Consider the following 15,101-nt stretch of genomic DNA (forward strand, 5'->3'; position numbering starts at 1 on the left):
AAGTAGAGATATGCAGAGGTCAGTAACTTTCCTAAAATCATGGCAACTATGCAGGAGATTTATTCAGTCAGTCACAAGTATTTATTGAGCGCTTGCTATATGCTGGGCCCCGTGCTAGGTGACGGAGAGATGGTCGAGAGCAAAATAAAGCATTTGCCCGTAGGGGGCTGAATTTGAAGGGGGAGAGACAGATAACAGAGATAATAATAAAATGTTGGATGGCGATGCATGCTACGGAAAAAAATAAAGCAGGCTGGAGGGAGTGAATGAGTGGGAGAAGGTGTTCAGGGGAGCCTTCTCTGAAAAGGTGACACATGAATGGAGACCGGGAGGGAAGTGAGCAATGGAGCTATGGGGACATCCGAGGGAGAACATTTCAGGTGTCCTGGGGCAGGAGTGTTTGGGCACCAGCAAGGGGCTCAGGGTGGCTGCTCATGGAGCAGATTTGGAGGCGAAGGGAGAGGGGGCGTTGGGAGATGTGGGGAGGAGAGAGCAGAGCAGGCAGAGCCCCATGGGCCCAAGTGAGGCAATCGTTGACTGTGTCACTGCTCTCTGCCCCTCCCCACACCCCACAGGTGCAGGACCCTGACCCTGACCCTGAGCTAGGAACTGTCCTCAGGGCACCATGGGGCAGAAAGAACACGGGCTTTGGGGCCTTAGGGCTGGGTTGGGATGCTGTCTCCAGATGTTGGCCCATCTAAGTCACTGTAGCTCTCAGGACCCTTCCTCACCTATTAAGTGGGCACAACAGTGCCCACCTCCCAGGTTTGGAGGACCCACCTCCCAGATCACTAAATCCCTCCGAGCACTTAGGAGGTATTCCTCTTCATTTAAGCTTCTCCGAGAATGAGAGAGGGAGACAGGAGAGGGTCAGGAACTCCTCCAAGGGCACAAAGTTGGAAGGGATGGAGCCAGGATTTGAACCCAAGGAGCAAACTACCAGAAGGAGGCTGTTCCAGGTGCCGAAGGTGGCTTCCGCCTGGGCTCCCTCACTCGCCTTTCCCCCACTCACCATCTGAGCTGGCCTCCCCTTACCTGGCAATCAGGCTCTGGGCTGGCTCCAGTTACTGGAGGCCCTGAGGGGTCTGTTTAAACAAGTGTGTCTGAGCAGGAAAATCAAACAGACAGGGACCCTCCAGGGCCGCTAAGGGACCACCGCTGGGACCACGCCTGAACCTGATAAGGCCGGATCTATTTTCACTTAATTGGGCTGCGTCCCAGGACCCACGATTTGATCAGATAGGAGGTCTCCGCAGGGATGGAAAGGGTCCGTTTCAGGTGGGGTTGCCCTGTATCCCTGGCTGGGAAGCCCAAGAGCATTGGGGGTGCCCCTGGCTGGAGAGGGCCCCCGTGAGAGTTTGCTCATTCCTGCAGGAAAGGTTGGGGAAAAGGCTATCCGGAGCATAATTCTCCCCCACCAGGAAGGCCCAGGGAGGGAAATTCGGCCTTCCCGGAAGGGTGGGGCCTCCGGCTGAAAGTCACATTGCCACATCCTCCCAGCATCCAGCAGTCACCACAGTCAGTGTCTGACACACAGGGAGAAACACGCAGCCAGGGAAGGTCCTGCTGGGTGGAGGCAGCCAGCTGGCCAGGGGCATGACGCTGGACTTGGAGTCTATGCCGCTGGACTTGGAGTCCATGCAGGCCTCTCTGAGTGACACCAAGCACATGTTGTTTGATCTCTCTGGGCCTCAACTCCCTGTCTTGAGAGGAAGAGGCAGCTAGGACTCAACTTCATGTTTAAAGGAGGTTTAAACTCAGCAGAGCCAGCAACTGAGTGTTCTTTTTAAAACGTCATTCAAGAACTATTTGATCAGCACTAAAATGGACTGTTTTTACCCTTGACCCCAAGGCTCAGGTCTCTGGCCCTAATGTGTCTGACCTGATGGGGATGCTCTGGGTTAGGGGTCTGTCTTGTGCTGAAGGTTTGACACTGCCTGCTCGTCATCCATTCACCTCTCCTCTGAAGTGTCCCCTCATTATACCAGGCCCTGTTCTAGTGCCAGGGGGCCCACACAAGCTTGCTCTGGAGAGCCACCCCAGAGGGTACGCCCAGGGACCAGAGCTGGGGCAACTGGAAGCACCAGGCCCTGGGGGTGGGCCAGGCTTTGCAGCCTGCTTGCCCTTTCCCCATCAGGGAGTCCAGAGCAGGAGGCTCCAAAGTGATGCACATCCATGCAGTGGGGCACCCTGAGAATCCTCTGGGTGCCATGAGAAATCTTATTTTTTATGTTGGTTTTTGCTCATAAACGATTTAACTCCAGCGTTCCCATATGTAAACCAAGGATAAAAATAGAGTTGTCGTCAAGATTAAATGAATTAAGACACATTAAGAGCTCAGAACAGTGCTTTGCAATAGTAATTGTCAATAGGTATTAACTATTATAAGTGGGACTTAGGATTCCTCATCCTGGCATTCAGCTCCTCAGTTCTCCAGTTTCCTTGGACTCAGATCCTCCTCATACAACCTCAGGGAGGACGGCACAGTGGGGCTTGGCACATCCGTTACACGGATGCAGCAACTGAGGTCCAGGCGGGGGTTGTCATTCACCCTGTTACACACCTCCTCTGAGGTCATGGGCAGGGCCAAGACTCCCCGGATTCCAGAGGGGCGTGGCATGGCGAGGGGCGTGGCCCTATTGGGAGTAGTGGCTCTGCCCCTTCCAAGCGCACTTAGCACTTGCGGGTGTGAAGAAGTCTAGTCCGGATCCAGCCCAGACTCGCTGGCAGTGGGGGAAAAACAGAACTGAATCAAAACCGCAGGCATTTACAACACCCACGGCCCATCTACGCCATGCAGAGGCTGAGAGTGGGACAACAAAAACTCCCCCTCTTCTCTACATGCGTGGCGCAGTGGAAATGAGCAGTGACGCCGTTTCCAGTCTGGTGTCCCCGATGCCCAGCTGTGCGGCCTGGAATGTGCTCGGTTTTCTCATCTGGAAAGTGGGATGGCCATCTCGGGAGCTGTTGTGAGCATTAACTGTGGTGATGCATTGAAAGCACCTAGCACATAGTAGGTATTCAGTCAAAGCGGGTTCACTCCAGCCCGCCCTGGCTCCAAGAACCAAACCCTGTCCCAGGGCTCCGAGAGCCCATGCCCCAGGCCTCGCTGGAGAGAGGGGACAGACGCTCCCTGAACCTACCAGGGTCAGAGTGCACCAGGATGCACCACGCTTTACAGTCTTTTGCATCTGAGTCCTCGAAAATGGACAGGGTCCTCTGTGAGATCGCAGAGGTGCAAGCCACTGGTCACAGTTGGAACATCCGGGTTTCCTGACCTTCCTGGGGGCTGGGAAGGACGAGCACTAGGTAAGGCATTGGGCAACCTACATTTAGTGCCAGTTCTGTCCGTTTCTGGCTCAGAGACTGTAGGAAAATGACTCCTTTTTGGGTCTCAGTTTCCCTATCTATGGAACATGTGTTCCATAATGCGCTGATTGAGTGCCTACTGCACGCTGGAGGCTTTCCAGCCACTGTCTCCCCTAGCCCTCCGCCCTACCCAGGAGGGTGGCACCCAGCTCATTTCAACTGATGAGCATCCCTCGTTCATGCTCATGGGCAAGGAAAGAGAGGTCCAAGGATTGCGAAGGCAGGAAGGGAACAGTATATGGTAGAGGCGAGGCACCGCCTTTTCCGAACAGCTGAGGGTAGTAAGAGTACAGAGACCTGGGGCGGCCTGGCTCGTGCCCCTGCAAGCCCTTAGGAGGAGTCTTGAGTAGCCAGGAGGGAACTGGCTGGGGTCGGGTCTAAGTGCCCTGCGCTGGGTCGAGGGCAGGGGCAGGGCCAACTGCTTCTCCCTACAGACCTGCTGCCTGCTGTTCTCCACTGTTCCCCGTGGGTTCCCCGGCCACTCCTGCCCTCTCCTCAGCGTGCCCTGCATTTGCACACCGTTTCCTCCCTCAGATTCTGGAACGGTGGGAGTGAAGGACTCTTAGCTGGCATCTTGAGGTCTGCCGAGCCTGCTGGGTGCCCGCAGAGCCCCATTCAGACTCTGTCGCCCTCCTTTTCCATCCTCCTGACAACCCTAGAGGGAAGCTATATTGTGCGGCTCACGATCCAGATGGGGAAACTGAGGCTCAGAAGAGAAATTACTAGCTCCGGGCCATGGGCAGTAGAGGCAGGAGCCCGGTGGGTAGGGAGGAGCACTTCCTGCAACTCCAAAGATGCCAACTGCTGCTCCAGAAATGGGAAACTATCTGCAGAAAGAACTCGCTGGAGTCGCATTAGCTTCTGAGTGACTTGAGGGCAGTGATTCCTACTGAATCATGGGTCAGGGGGAGGCGAGAGGCTGCAAAAAAGACAGAAAAAGGGAAAGAGGAGGGAAGGGGTGGGAAGAAACATGGTAATAGAGACGGAACGACACAGACAGCAGAGAGATGAAGAGATGGAGGCTGCCGGATCCACCGGAACAGACCAAGAGAGACACACTTGAGACCAAGACCCACCCCAGAGACAGATGAGAGAGACTGAGGGAAAGAGGATGCAGAGGAGGAATGTCAAAAGCCAGGGACCCGAGGGAGAGAGACCACGGAGAGAAAGAGGTGTGGAGGTGGGAATCGCCATGAGAGGGGGCCCGGGGGCCTCCCAGACCACCTAGTCCCACCCGCAGCCCCACCCCCGTTCCTCTCCAGATTGTAGGGACCCCTCCTGGTCGCGGAAGGGCCGGATCCCTTGCCCGAGAACTCGGCACGGTCCCGTCAGCTGCCCAGCCACGGCGGGGTGCGGGCCACACTTAGGAGGACACTCCTGAGCTCCCCTCGACTGCTCTCTTTTCCCGTCTCAGCTCTGGCCTTCATAGGCATCCTAAACTCGCCGTCCATCCCACTCAATACCTAGGTCTTTCAAAAGTCCCAGGATCGTAGAGGATCTTCGGCTCTCGGCATCGCTGTATCCATCGCTGTATCCTCCGCCATCTCCGAGGCTGTGTGTCTTTTTGCCTGTGTCTGTTGATCACTGTTCCTGCCCATCTCCGCCCAGTCTGGTCTTTCGCTCAGCCTCTTTCCCAGGGTTGTCGAGCTGGGGGTGAAATACGAGGTTTCCCACCTGCACAGGCACCTTAGAGGAGGAATTCGCAAGTCGAGAGGAAGTCCCCAGAACCCCCTGGATGCCTCAGAGCACCTTCAAGTGCTCACAGCGCTGGGAACCTGCCACAGCGCGAAGTCCGGCGGTATGGCCAACAGCGGGAGGGCCAAGCTCAGCGTCTCTGAGCTGGGGAACAGAGTTCCCATTTTAAAGCCGACAAACCGAGCCTCGGAAAAAAATGGCCTTCAGCTGGTGAAGCAGCTCGCAGCCCGGATCTGTTTTCTTCTCCGAGACACCTGAGATCCTCCACATTTGATAAATTCATGGGAAATCTGGACAATTTTTAAGACTCGAGAATGTGGTGGGCAGGGGGAGGGGAGGAGCAGGAGAGAAGAGTAGTAAGTGATGGACCCAAAACCCATTTTCTGGATTGGGGGCGGGACTGGGAGGCGGTGCCGCCAAATCCTGACAGCACCCTCTGTATTTTAATGCATTTCATCTTTTGACAGCTCAGTGAGAGGAAACCGCTACAGCGAGTGTAAAGAGTGGTTTGGGGATTCAGACCACCTGTGTCCAGATCCTGGCGCCACCACCAACTAGCTGTGTGACCCTGGGCAAGACACTTAACCTCTCTGATTCTATTCTCTCATCTGGAAGGGGGAAAAACGCCTATAGTAATACCTATCTCCCAGAGTAGAGAGGATTAAATCGGGGAAAGTTTGTGAAACCTCTGACAAGAGCCCTGACACCCAACTCAAAAAAAGTCAATTCTCTTCCTCCCATTCCTTCCAACCCTTGCACGTTCAGGCCCCTGCCGGAACTGAGATGGGGGCCTCGATGGGCTGGGCAGAGCCTGGGGGGAGAAGGGCGAGCCTTCCTCAGCCCAGGGTGGGCAGAGCAGGGATGGAAGATGTTTGGTCGGCCCCTGGAGCCTCGGGGTCTGCCTGACATCTCCAGGCTTAAATAACCGTGCGCCTTTGTTATTCGTCGGCAGCAAAGTGGTTCGTTACGCCTGATTGGTCTAATTGCTTTGAAATGGGATATATTATCTATAATTATAGAGCTCTAGGAGGAGCCGGCCGGCCTCCGCTTTCATCTTCCCCAAGTGCACCCTCATGTCGCGATCACATTAATTTGGGCCATTTGAAAGGGGGAGCCCTCTCTCCCCCGCGGATCTAGACGCCCTCACCCCCTTCCGAATTTAAAGACACAAGGAAGCCCCGGCCGGCTCCGGAGGAAAGAACTAAGGGGGGGAGGGGTGGAAGGGCAGGGCGGGAAGGGGGGAGAAACAGGGAGTCGGGCTTGTCGATTTCTCCCAGTGAAATCCTCCACTCTTGGGCAGTTCCACCCACAAGTTGGGCCCACTTAAGCGGAGGAACGAGCAAGAAGGAGAAAATGTTTTTTACTAGTAGCTCCCCCCCCCCCACTTCGCATTGAAAAGAGCACCACAACTCTTAAAAGGTATAAGTTCTGCCCAGGTCCTGGGAAAGCAGAAAGCTTTTTGCTCCGAATTTGTGCCGTGGATATTCAGGCAATAGCTGGAGACTCCCTGGAGTTCTTAGCTCTCCGGAGTCTTTCTCTGGAAAGCTGTGAAATCTTTCCGAAGGATACCATCAGTGACTCCCGGACAGTTTCCCAAACCTCTGACTCCTAGCCGTTCACTTCTAGGCGACGGAGACCAAAAGACTGGAGAACTCCGGTCGGGAGGCCCCCTCCGCAAGTTGGGGGATCCCGGGGTGGTGCTTTCTGTCTACCCGTCAACCCCCCTTACCTCCAGGACAAAATACCTCCCCTCTCTCCCCCTCCGTCGCCCTCCTGGAGATTGGTGAATTCCCACCAAAATAAATCGTTCCGGGTAATCGGTTTTCATAGCACATTCATTCTATTAAAGAGGACTGTTTGGGGCTCGCTAATTGCCGGGGGATCCCACTGAGCTGCACATTTTTAAAATGCACGCGGGATTCCTGGGTCGAGGCCACAAAATGCATTGGGAAAGGGGGGAGGGGACGTAAACAAAAACCCGACGGAGGTGACAACGAATGCCGAAGTGAGGGACCAGCCTGCAGGCTCTTCGAATCCGTGCGCAATACCCAGATAGAGACGGCGGTCTTTACAATGGGGTCCCTCTCAAAACAAATCTCTGCCCACGAGGGGGGAGTCTTAAAACACCACCCTTTCTCTGCAGCCACGCAGTCCCGTAAAACAGGCGTTTTGCGGGAAAAAAAAAAAAAGACCACCACCACCAGTTGCCCAGAGAGTGGCCGCAGGACACACCCTCTTTAGAAACCGAAATGCTGAGGTGATCTGTTCGGGGCATGGAGAGTGCTTTAAGATGCCCCGGAATGAGGGAAGTAGGAGCCAGGCGGGAGAGGTGGGGAGGGGAGCGGAGTGCGCGGGGACGGAAGCCTAGCGCCAGTCCCGGAGCTTTATCTGCTGCGGGCCAGCCCTGCCCTTGCCAGGCATGAATTACAGCCCGGCTTTCTTGGCTGCAGCGGCCACGCGGAGAAATGCCGGGAGTAGAAGCGCCTGGGGGTTAGTGCTGGCGGCGAGATAACAGGCGCAGCCCCCGGCCCTGTCAGCTCTCGGAACCCGCCAACCGGGAAATCCGAAAAGGCCCAGACGAAAATAAACGCAGAGAAGGCTCCCTCTCACTGCCCCAAACTTGTGCCTTTTCTCCCGGGGGAACAACGCGCCCCGGGAGACAGATGGATATTTTGGTTTTTTTCTCTAAGTCCCTTCTCTGAGACCGTGGGTATCTTTTTCCCGCAGCCCAGTGGCGGATCGGTGGAAGAACCCCGAGCGATTCTGAGCACGGACTCCACGTGGAATCCACTCTGAACCCCTTTCCCTCTGCAGACACTCTTCTCGCCATGCACGGGTGCTGCGGTCAACCCGCCGCGCCGAGCCAGAACAGACACGAACCCAGACCGAACCTAAAAAGATGCCGTGGGGTTCGGGACGGGTTCGCGAAGCAGAGGGGCGGGCGGCAGGGCCGGGGGCTGCGGGCGCAGGCGGTTTGCTCCCAGGAGGCGGGGGCGCGACTTCAAGGGCCCCTGCGCCGGCTGCTGCCTTTGATCGGGCCGCCGCTGGCGCCTAAAAACAACATCCTCGTCTGCCTATTAGGCGCGCTGAGGGATCGTGACAGATTGTTTATCCCCGCAATTAGCGATGCGGCCCTTCTCCCGCCGCCCGGCCGCCCGGCCGCCCGGTCCCCGGCCCGCGGCCTGGCCTTGCTGCGCCCGCCGGACACAGCCCTGAGCCCCCTCTGCGCCGCGTGCCTGCACTCTCGGGGTTCGAGCCCCAGCTCCGCCCTAAAGCAGGGGTTCTTATCTGGCGGACTCCAAGTGGGTACAGAGTCTTTGAAGTTGCTTTTGCTGATGCGCATTTTCTAGTTAGAAAGTCCTTAGTTATATTAGATTTTCAAAGTGACCTGGGAGCCAAACATTTTGCTATGCGGGACGAGGGCGGAACACAGCAAGTCCCAACCGAAAGTCACACTGCTCGCTTTTAAAATGTTGACCCATACAGCCTAGGGGCCTCGGTTTCCTCTCCCTCTTTCAACCGAGTGCAGAGTGAGATTCCGGCTCGCCCGTTCCAGGGAGAGTTTAATTGGAAAGGCGGGCAATAGAAGTCGGCCATCCGGTCTGGGCTGCTAGCAAGGTGCTCGGCCTACAGCCTTGCTGAGTGTCAGGTCGCTCAGCTCTGGCCTTCTATCCTTTGCACCCTCAGGCAAACCTCCAGGGCCTAGGTTTCCCTGCCTGGAGGAAGGACTCTCTATTCTCCGTGCCCCCAAGAGGTACGGTGCCTTTAGAGAGGCCGCGTCCGTGCGCCGCTCCTCCAGCTGGGCCGGACGCGAGCTGGAGGCCCCAGACCCTGCCCAATGCTTGTGTTGCAGTTTCGGGAGCGCAAGAAGTCTGGAGAGGCTGCGTAAATTTCACAGACGAGAGTATTCCCGAACCCGCCCAAGGTTCCGTCGTGGAGCCTGCGGACAGATGGGAGGCTGCCAATGGCCCCGGCGTCCGCAGCCCGACCCCTCCTGCCAGACCCCGGACGCCGTCCGGGTAATAAAGTTCCCTCTCTAGTAATTCATTTTCCTTAATCTGGATGCCCCTAATCTACAGCTTTTATTGCGCCCAGTTAAAAGGCGAGGGAATTCGCTGTCCCTCCGCGCTCGGATAATTACCCCTAAATGGCCACGGCAACCCCTTGTGTTTCCTGGAGATTAGAACCCCGCAGCCATCAATGGCCGGTCCCGGTGAGCCGCCAATCACTGCCGCCAGCTCCCCGGGAGCCGCCGGCCTGGGGCCCGGGATAAGAAGCCATAAAGAAGAGGTTCAGAAAACCGCCGAGCCCCGGCCCGAGTTTGTGTAGATCCTCCGTCTCCCCACACCCCCAACTCATTTTCCTCTATTTTTTAACAGCAAAAATAAAATCACGTTTCCTCCGAAATTGGCAAAATAAAAATTCTCAAGCCCAGCACCAAGGATCCGTCCCAGGATCAGTCCTCTTTTCTTGGCCGTCTCTCCCAAATGCACCTCCCCCTACCCCCAACACACACACACACACACACACACACACACACACAAGATCAGCGATCCAGAGATAGGGACTGTTATTGTTTTTGCGGACACGCTGATCGAAGTTACGTTAAGGCCAGATCAGTGTTTTGTTGACGTTTCTGTTGGTTTTATATTCAATAAGTTCTATATCAAAAGGATTGCCTTCGTCCCCGAGCCGGTCGTTGGTATAGGTGCTGTAATCCTCCTGAAAGTTCACAGCTGGAAAGTACACATCGGGTATGAAACTCGATTATCCATTCCAGATAACATAATGTATTCTTATTGTTAACATCCATAGCACCACGGGAGCGTGGCTTCTTGGGCAAACTTCAGTCCAGCGCTTAGGAGACAAAGGCCCACTTTTACGCAGAGGTAAAGTTTTGAAGATTGGAACAGAAGAAAATGAATGCTTAAAGAAGAAATTAATGTTATGTCTTTCTACTATAATAAATAACCCTGCAGATTTTTTAAACTATAAAAAGAATATATAAGAAATGGCTTCAACACAAATTATCGTGGTAGAGAAGAGGGGAGGCAGATATTCGAGGAGGACTATCCTCCACTATCCACTGGGTAGAAACAGACACAGCAACTGACTGAACAGAAAGGTAAGGGGAGAGGTAGGAGAGAGAAACAGGAAAGGAGTAGAGAAAAAAGGGAGGGATTGGGAAAGAGGGGCGATAAAGGAAGGGGAGGAGAGGGAAGAGCAGAAGAGAAGGACTGAGAACAAGGGAAAGTCCCCCAGGAACACAGTAAAATAGAGACCCAGGAGGAACCACACAGGGACAGGCGGGCTTTAGCGCAGAGGAACGTTTCTCGAGCGCCCCCTCCCCTCCTCTGCCCTCCCGGGGCCGGACCCAGCCCTGCGCGCCCCGAGGCCCAGCGCGCCTCCGAGCGAGTCCACCGGAGCGGGGCCCAATGGATCGCGCCGGGACCGCCCCCTCGCTCTCTGATTGGCCGCCGCCGCACTGGCCTCGCCTTATTAACAAGTTCTCTGGGGAGCTGCGGCCCGACCCGGAGCCGGCTGGTGCGCCCGGGAACTCGGCCTGCGCGGCGGCGCCAGCGGATAAGCAGGCCCGGAGCGCCGGAGCTGGTCTTCTGGGGAGGGGCGGAAGGCGCGCGCGGGAGGGCCTGCCCGGCCAGGGCCCCGGGCAATCCCAGAGGCCGGCCGCGCTCCCAGCCCGCCCGAAGCTCATGCCCGGCGGCTGGCCGGAGCTGAGGCTGGAGGGGGGGCCCGGCTCTGCATGGCCCCGGATGCTGACATGACTTCTTTGCCACTCGGTGTCAAAGTGGAGGACTCCGCCTTCGGCAAGCCGGCGGGGGGCGGCGGGGGCCAGACCCCCAGCACCACCGCGGCCACGGCGGCCGCCATGGGCGCAGACGAGGAGGGGGCCAAGCCCAAAGTGTCCCCTTCGCTTCTGCCCTTCAGCGTGGAGGCGCTCATGGCCGATCACAGGAAGCCCGGGGCCAAGGACAGCGTCCTGGCGGCCTCCGAGGGCGCACAGGCGGCGGGCGGCTCCGCGCAGCCTCTGAGCTCCCGGCCCGGGTCGTTGGGCGCCCCGGATGCGCCGTCCTCGCCGCGGCCGCTCGGCCATTTCTCGGTGGGAGGACTCCTCAAGCTGCCAGAAGATGCGCTTGTCAAAGCCGAGAGCCCCGAGAAGCCCGAGAGGACCCCGTGGTTGCAGAACCCCCGCTTCTCCCCGCCCCCGGCCAGTGAGTAGCCAGAACCCAGGCGGCGGGGGAGGGGGCCGGCGGGGGTGCGGGACCCGAGGGCGCCAGGCCGCGCGCCGGCGCCTGCTTGTCTCGGACGTCTGCGTACCTGCAGCCGGGTACCCGGAGCCCGTGCTGCAGATGGGTTGGCGGGGAGGCCGGCGGTTGATGCCTCACCCCACTCCCACCCAGGAAGAGGGTTGAGGCCTGGCTGAGGCCCAGCACTCGGTCCACTTTCGCGGGCTCCTCGCCTTGGCTAGGCGACGCTGCGGATAGGAGTTCACTTGTAGGACACGGGTGTCTGGGCACCCTCTCCTCTTGCCCCTCCCACCCCCCAAACGACCCCAGGAGTCCCGCCTGGCTCCTCTTTCAGACCCTAAGCCCTGTTACTTCGCCGTTCCCGCAACGGGTGGGTTCTAGGGGTGCGGACACCTTTCCAGTGCGCAGAGTTTCACTTTCTCATACTAGAAGCCTGGTGCGCCCCCTCCCCTTCTCCAACCCCTCCCCCAAAGTATTTCTTTGCCCAAAGTATTTCCGAATCTCTTGCAAAATCCCACCCCCCCCCCCACCTTCGTGTTTCAGGTAGACACTTGGTGCTCTGGGTGGATGGATCATTTAGGGGGAGGGGGCGCTCAGGTTCCAGTGGAGGGGGCGGGGCACCAAGTCAGTTAGTGGGAGGCGCCCCCTCCAACACGGTAGGGAGCTCCTAAATGTCTCGGACTGGGTCATGGAAGCTGACTCCAGCCGCCAAAGACGCCTCCGGGGTCGTTCCAAGGCCTCCTGGCCCCCTGGCTTCTCTGCGCAGCGAACACACTCGGAGATATTTCAGGAGCACGGGAAATTCCCAAGTTTTCCTCGTTTCCTCTGATTATTTTGCGCGGCATAATAGCAACCCGAATTCAATGGCGTGATGCTGAGGAATGATTTTTATCTGGGGATTAAACGTCTTTGAAAGGCCAGCCCCTCCCTGGGCCTAACAGCCGGAGAAGGTGGCCCAGCGCTGGGCTGTTGCTACCGAAGGGAGTGACGTTTCCCTCGGCGCCCGCCCCTCGGGTGGCCCGGCGGAAAGCGAGTCAGGGGCCAACTGCTTCCCGGACTCTCAATGGTCTCGACCAGGGAAGAAGCGGGGATGTTAACACGAGATTTCGTTTGACTCACATCCTGGTGGCCTGAGAGCCCAAAGGATCTTTTTTTTTTTTTAAGCGTGCAAAAAACATTGCATAATTAGGCAAAACCCGCCTGGTGAAACATTCTCGATTTGAATTAACTGCTCCCCCGAGAGCAGCTGCTGCATAGGCAAAGCGTCCTTTCCAGGACTTGAGGATTCTTTTAGGGCCTGGGTCCCGACCCAAAGTCGACGGGATCTCTGTTGTCCTGGGAATAATTTTGGTCCCTGTTTTAACTGGCCGCAGCTGCTGGGTGTGGCAGGGGTTGACTGGCCCAGCAGACCCTGTCCCAGGAAAAGACACCTCGGCACCAGCAGTGTTGATCTCTGCGGACTGAGGCACACCCCCCCCCACACACACACATTTGAAAGTGACCAGAGGCCAAGGCACTGGTGGTGGGAGAGGCGCAGGAGACAATCAGAAGCAGCCCCGTTAAGATGAAGTGCCTCCTCAAACCATGGCACTTTTTATATTTGAGACTTGGCCGTGGTGTGACATTCGTGACATCCGGGGTTGCTCCACCTCCAGTCAGGAGGGACCGAGCTTAGAACCCTGTGGGAACGCATTGTTCCAAGGGAAAGAGTGGAAATCAGAGATCTGGATTCCAGGCCACAGAACGGCCTAGCTCAGCGCTGACCACTTAGTGGGCACAGATAAATGTTCGGCCAACGCCTAAAACTAAACGTGATCCCGGGCTGGGTGCAGGGCCTATTGACACGCGTTTCACCATTTTAACATCCACTGTCCCAATGTGCGTGGCGTGGAGGTGGAGAAGGCCCTACTGAGAAAGGCCTTCTTAAGCGGCCATCTAGCTTTAAGGGCTGTCCCGCCTCTTCCCAGTTATTTCGGGCCTTGAACATGGGTACGTGTCACCTGGAATCTTAGTTTCCTCATTTGCAAAAGGTAGACAAGAAAGTCTACCCTGAGGGGCTGCGGTGGGAATTGGAGAAATATTTTCCAAGCGCTTCTCATGGTGCCTGGCGCTGAGGTGCTCCACACAAATGAAGAGCGGGTGTTGTAATTTAATATTATTCCCATTTATGGGCCGATGACTCTCCCGCGCGGGTGTCTTAACCTCCTGCGTTTCTCTCTCTCGGCCCCCTAGGGCGGCTGAGCCCCCCGGCCTGCACCCTGCGCAAGCACAAGACCAACCGCAAGCCGCGGACGCCCTTCACCACAGCCCAGCTGCTGGCGCTGGAGCGCAAGTTCCGCCAGAAGCAGTACCTGTCCATCGCCGAGCGCGCCGAGTTCTCCAGCTCGCTCAGCCTCACGGAGACGCAGGTGAAGATCTGGTTTCAGAACCGCCGCGCCAAGGCCAAGAGACTGCAGGAGGCAGAGCTCGAGAAGCTGAAGATGGCCGCCAAACCCATGCTGCCCCCCGCAGCCTTCGGTCTGTCCTTCCCCCTCGGCGGCCCCGCGGCCGTAGCGGCCGCCGCGGGCGCCTCGCTCTACGGTGCCTCCAGCCCCTTCCAGCGCGCCGCGCTGCCCGTGGCGCCCGTGGGACTCTACACAGCCCACGTAGGCTACAGCATGTACCACCTGACATAGAGGGCCCAGGGTCGCCACCTGTGGTGCCAGCCGATCTCTCCAGCAAGCAGCAGGAGCCTTCCCCCAAGACGCTCCCCTGCTCGGCCCGCCTGGCTCCTTCCCTTTAACCCCTACACTGCTCTGGTTTCTCCTCTCGGTTGACCCCTGAGTTCACTCTCTGAAGTCTGATCCCCTCCCCCAAAGCGGCTAGAAGGGTCCCATAACGCTCTTCTAGAAGCTAGATCTACCCCCTCGAGTTATAGATGGGGGAACCGAGGCCAGAGAGGCTGAGAATTGTATCCACAGTCCCCAGCAGAGTTAGTGGTTGCACCAGAATTAGAGGCTGTGCCTCCTGCACCAGGCAGGAAAAAGCACAGAGAAATTCATGTCTGAAGATGTCGGAAATGAGAACAGTGGGAGAGAAAGAGAACTTTCCAGGGGAGACGGATCCCAGGTCCTTCCACTGGAAAACTTAAGAGAACTTCAACAGCAAAACATTTGCTTTTGGGGGGAGGGATACACAGATGCGTGACAAAGGTAGGTTGAAAGGACCTCTCTCTTACCAGTACCAGAAAGAAATTGTAAAATAAAAATTAAAAATTCTGTTTCTATTTAACAGTACATTTGGGTGGCTCTCAAGATTCCCTTTGGAAGGGATTGTTGTAATATACTGTATATTTGAAATTTTATTATCATTTATATTATAGCTATATTTGTTAAATAAATTAATTTTAAGCTACAAGAAATTATCTCCTTATTGATTTAGTCTTTTAATTTTACTTCTTGCCATCTCTTCACATGTACAGTTGCTTTCAGTTTGATGGTAGTTTGATGCCAGCAACTTTTCAAAGGTGACAACGGGATATTCAGGGACAGAGGGGGGTGTCTTTTTGAACACACAGGACAGATCCGCGTTAGCAAAGTCAAGTGGAGAATTGAAGCAATTACCTAGGATAATTAGGCTCAATTTTCCAATTCACTTTAAGCTGAAATCGACACTTGCTCAGGCGACCCATAACCGACTCTTTCTTTTTTCTCCCCTTTTAACCTGTCTATGAAAACAAAGCGAATCACCCAAATGGTTTGATGACTGCAGACAGCTAATCCAGACAATTCC

General features: G+C 56.3%; 1 protein-coding gene across 1 annotated transcript; it reads left to right on the forward strand.

Moving 5' to 3' along the window:
* Window positions 1-10,602: 10,602 nt before the first annotated feature.
* MSX1 (msh homeobox 1) lies at window positions 10,603-14,724 on the forward strand. Its single transcript, XM_081239881.1, has 2 exons — window positions 10,603-11,294; window positions 13,563-14,724. Exons 1-2 carry the CDS (start codon window positions 10,826-10,828, stop codon window positions 14,003-14,005), a joined length of 912 nt encoding a protein of 303 aa, XP_081096007.1. The 5' UTR covers window positions 10,603-10,825; the 3' UTR covers window positions 14,006-14,724.
* The last annotated feature ends 377 nt before the right edge of the window (window positions 14,725-15,101 follow it).

Source organism: Mesoplodon bidens, assembly GCF_964165515.1.
Source record: "Mesoplodon bidens genome assembly, chromosome: 1".
In the NCBI taxonomy this organism is placed as follows: Eukaryota; Metazoa; Chordata; class Mammalia; order Artiodactyla; family Ziphiidae; genus Mesoplodon; species Mesoplodon bidens.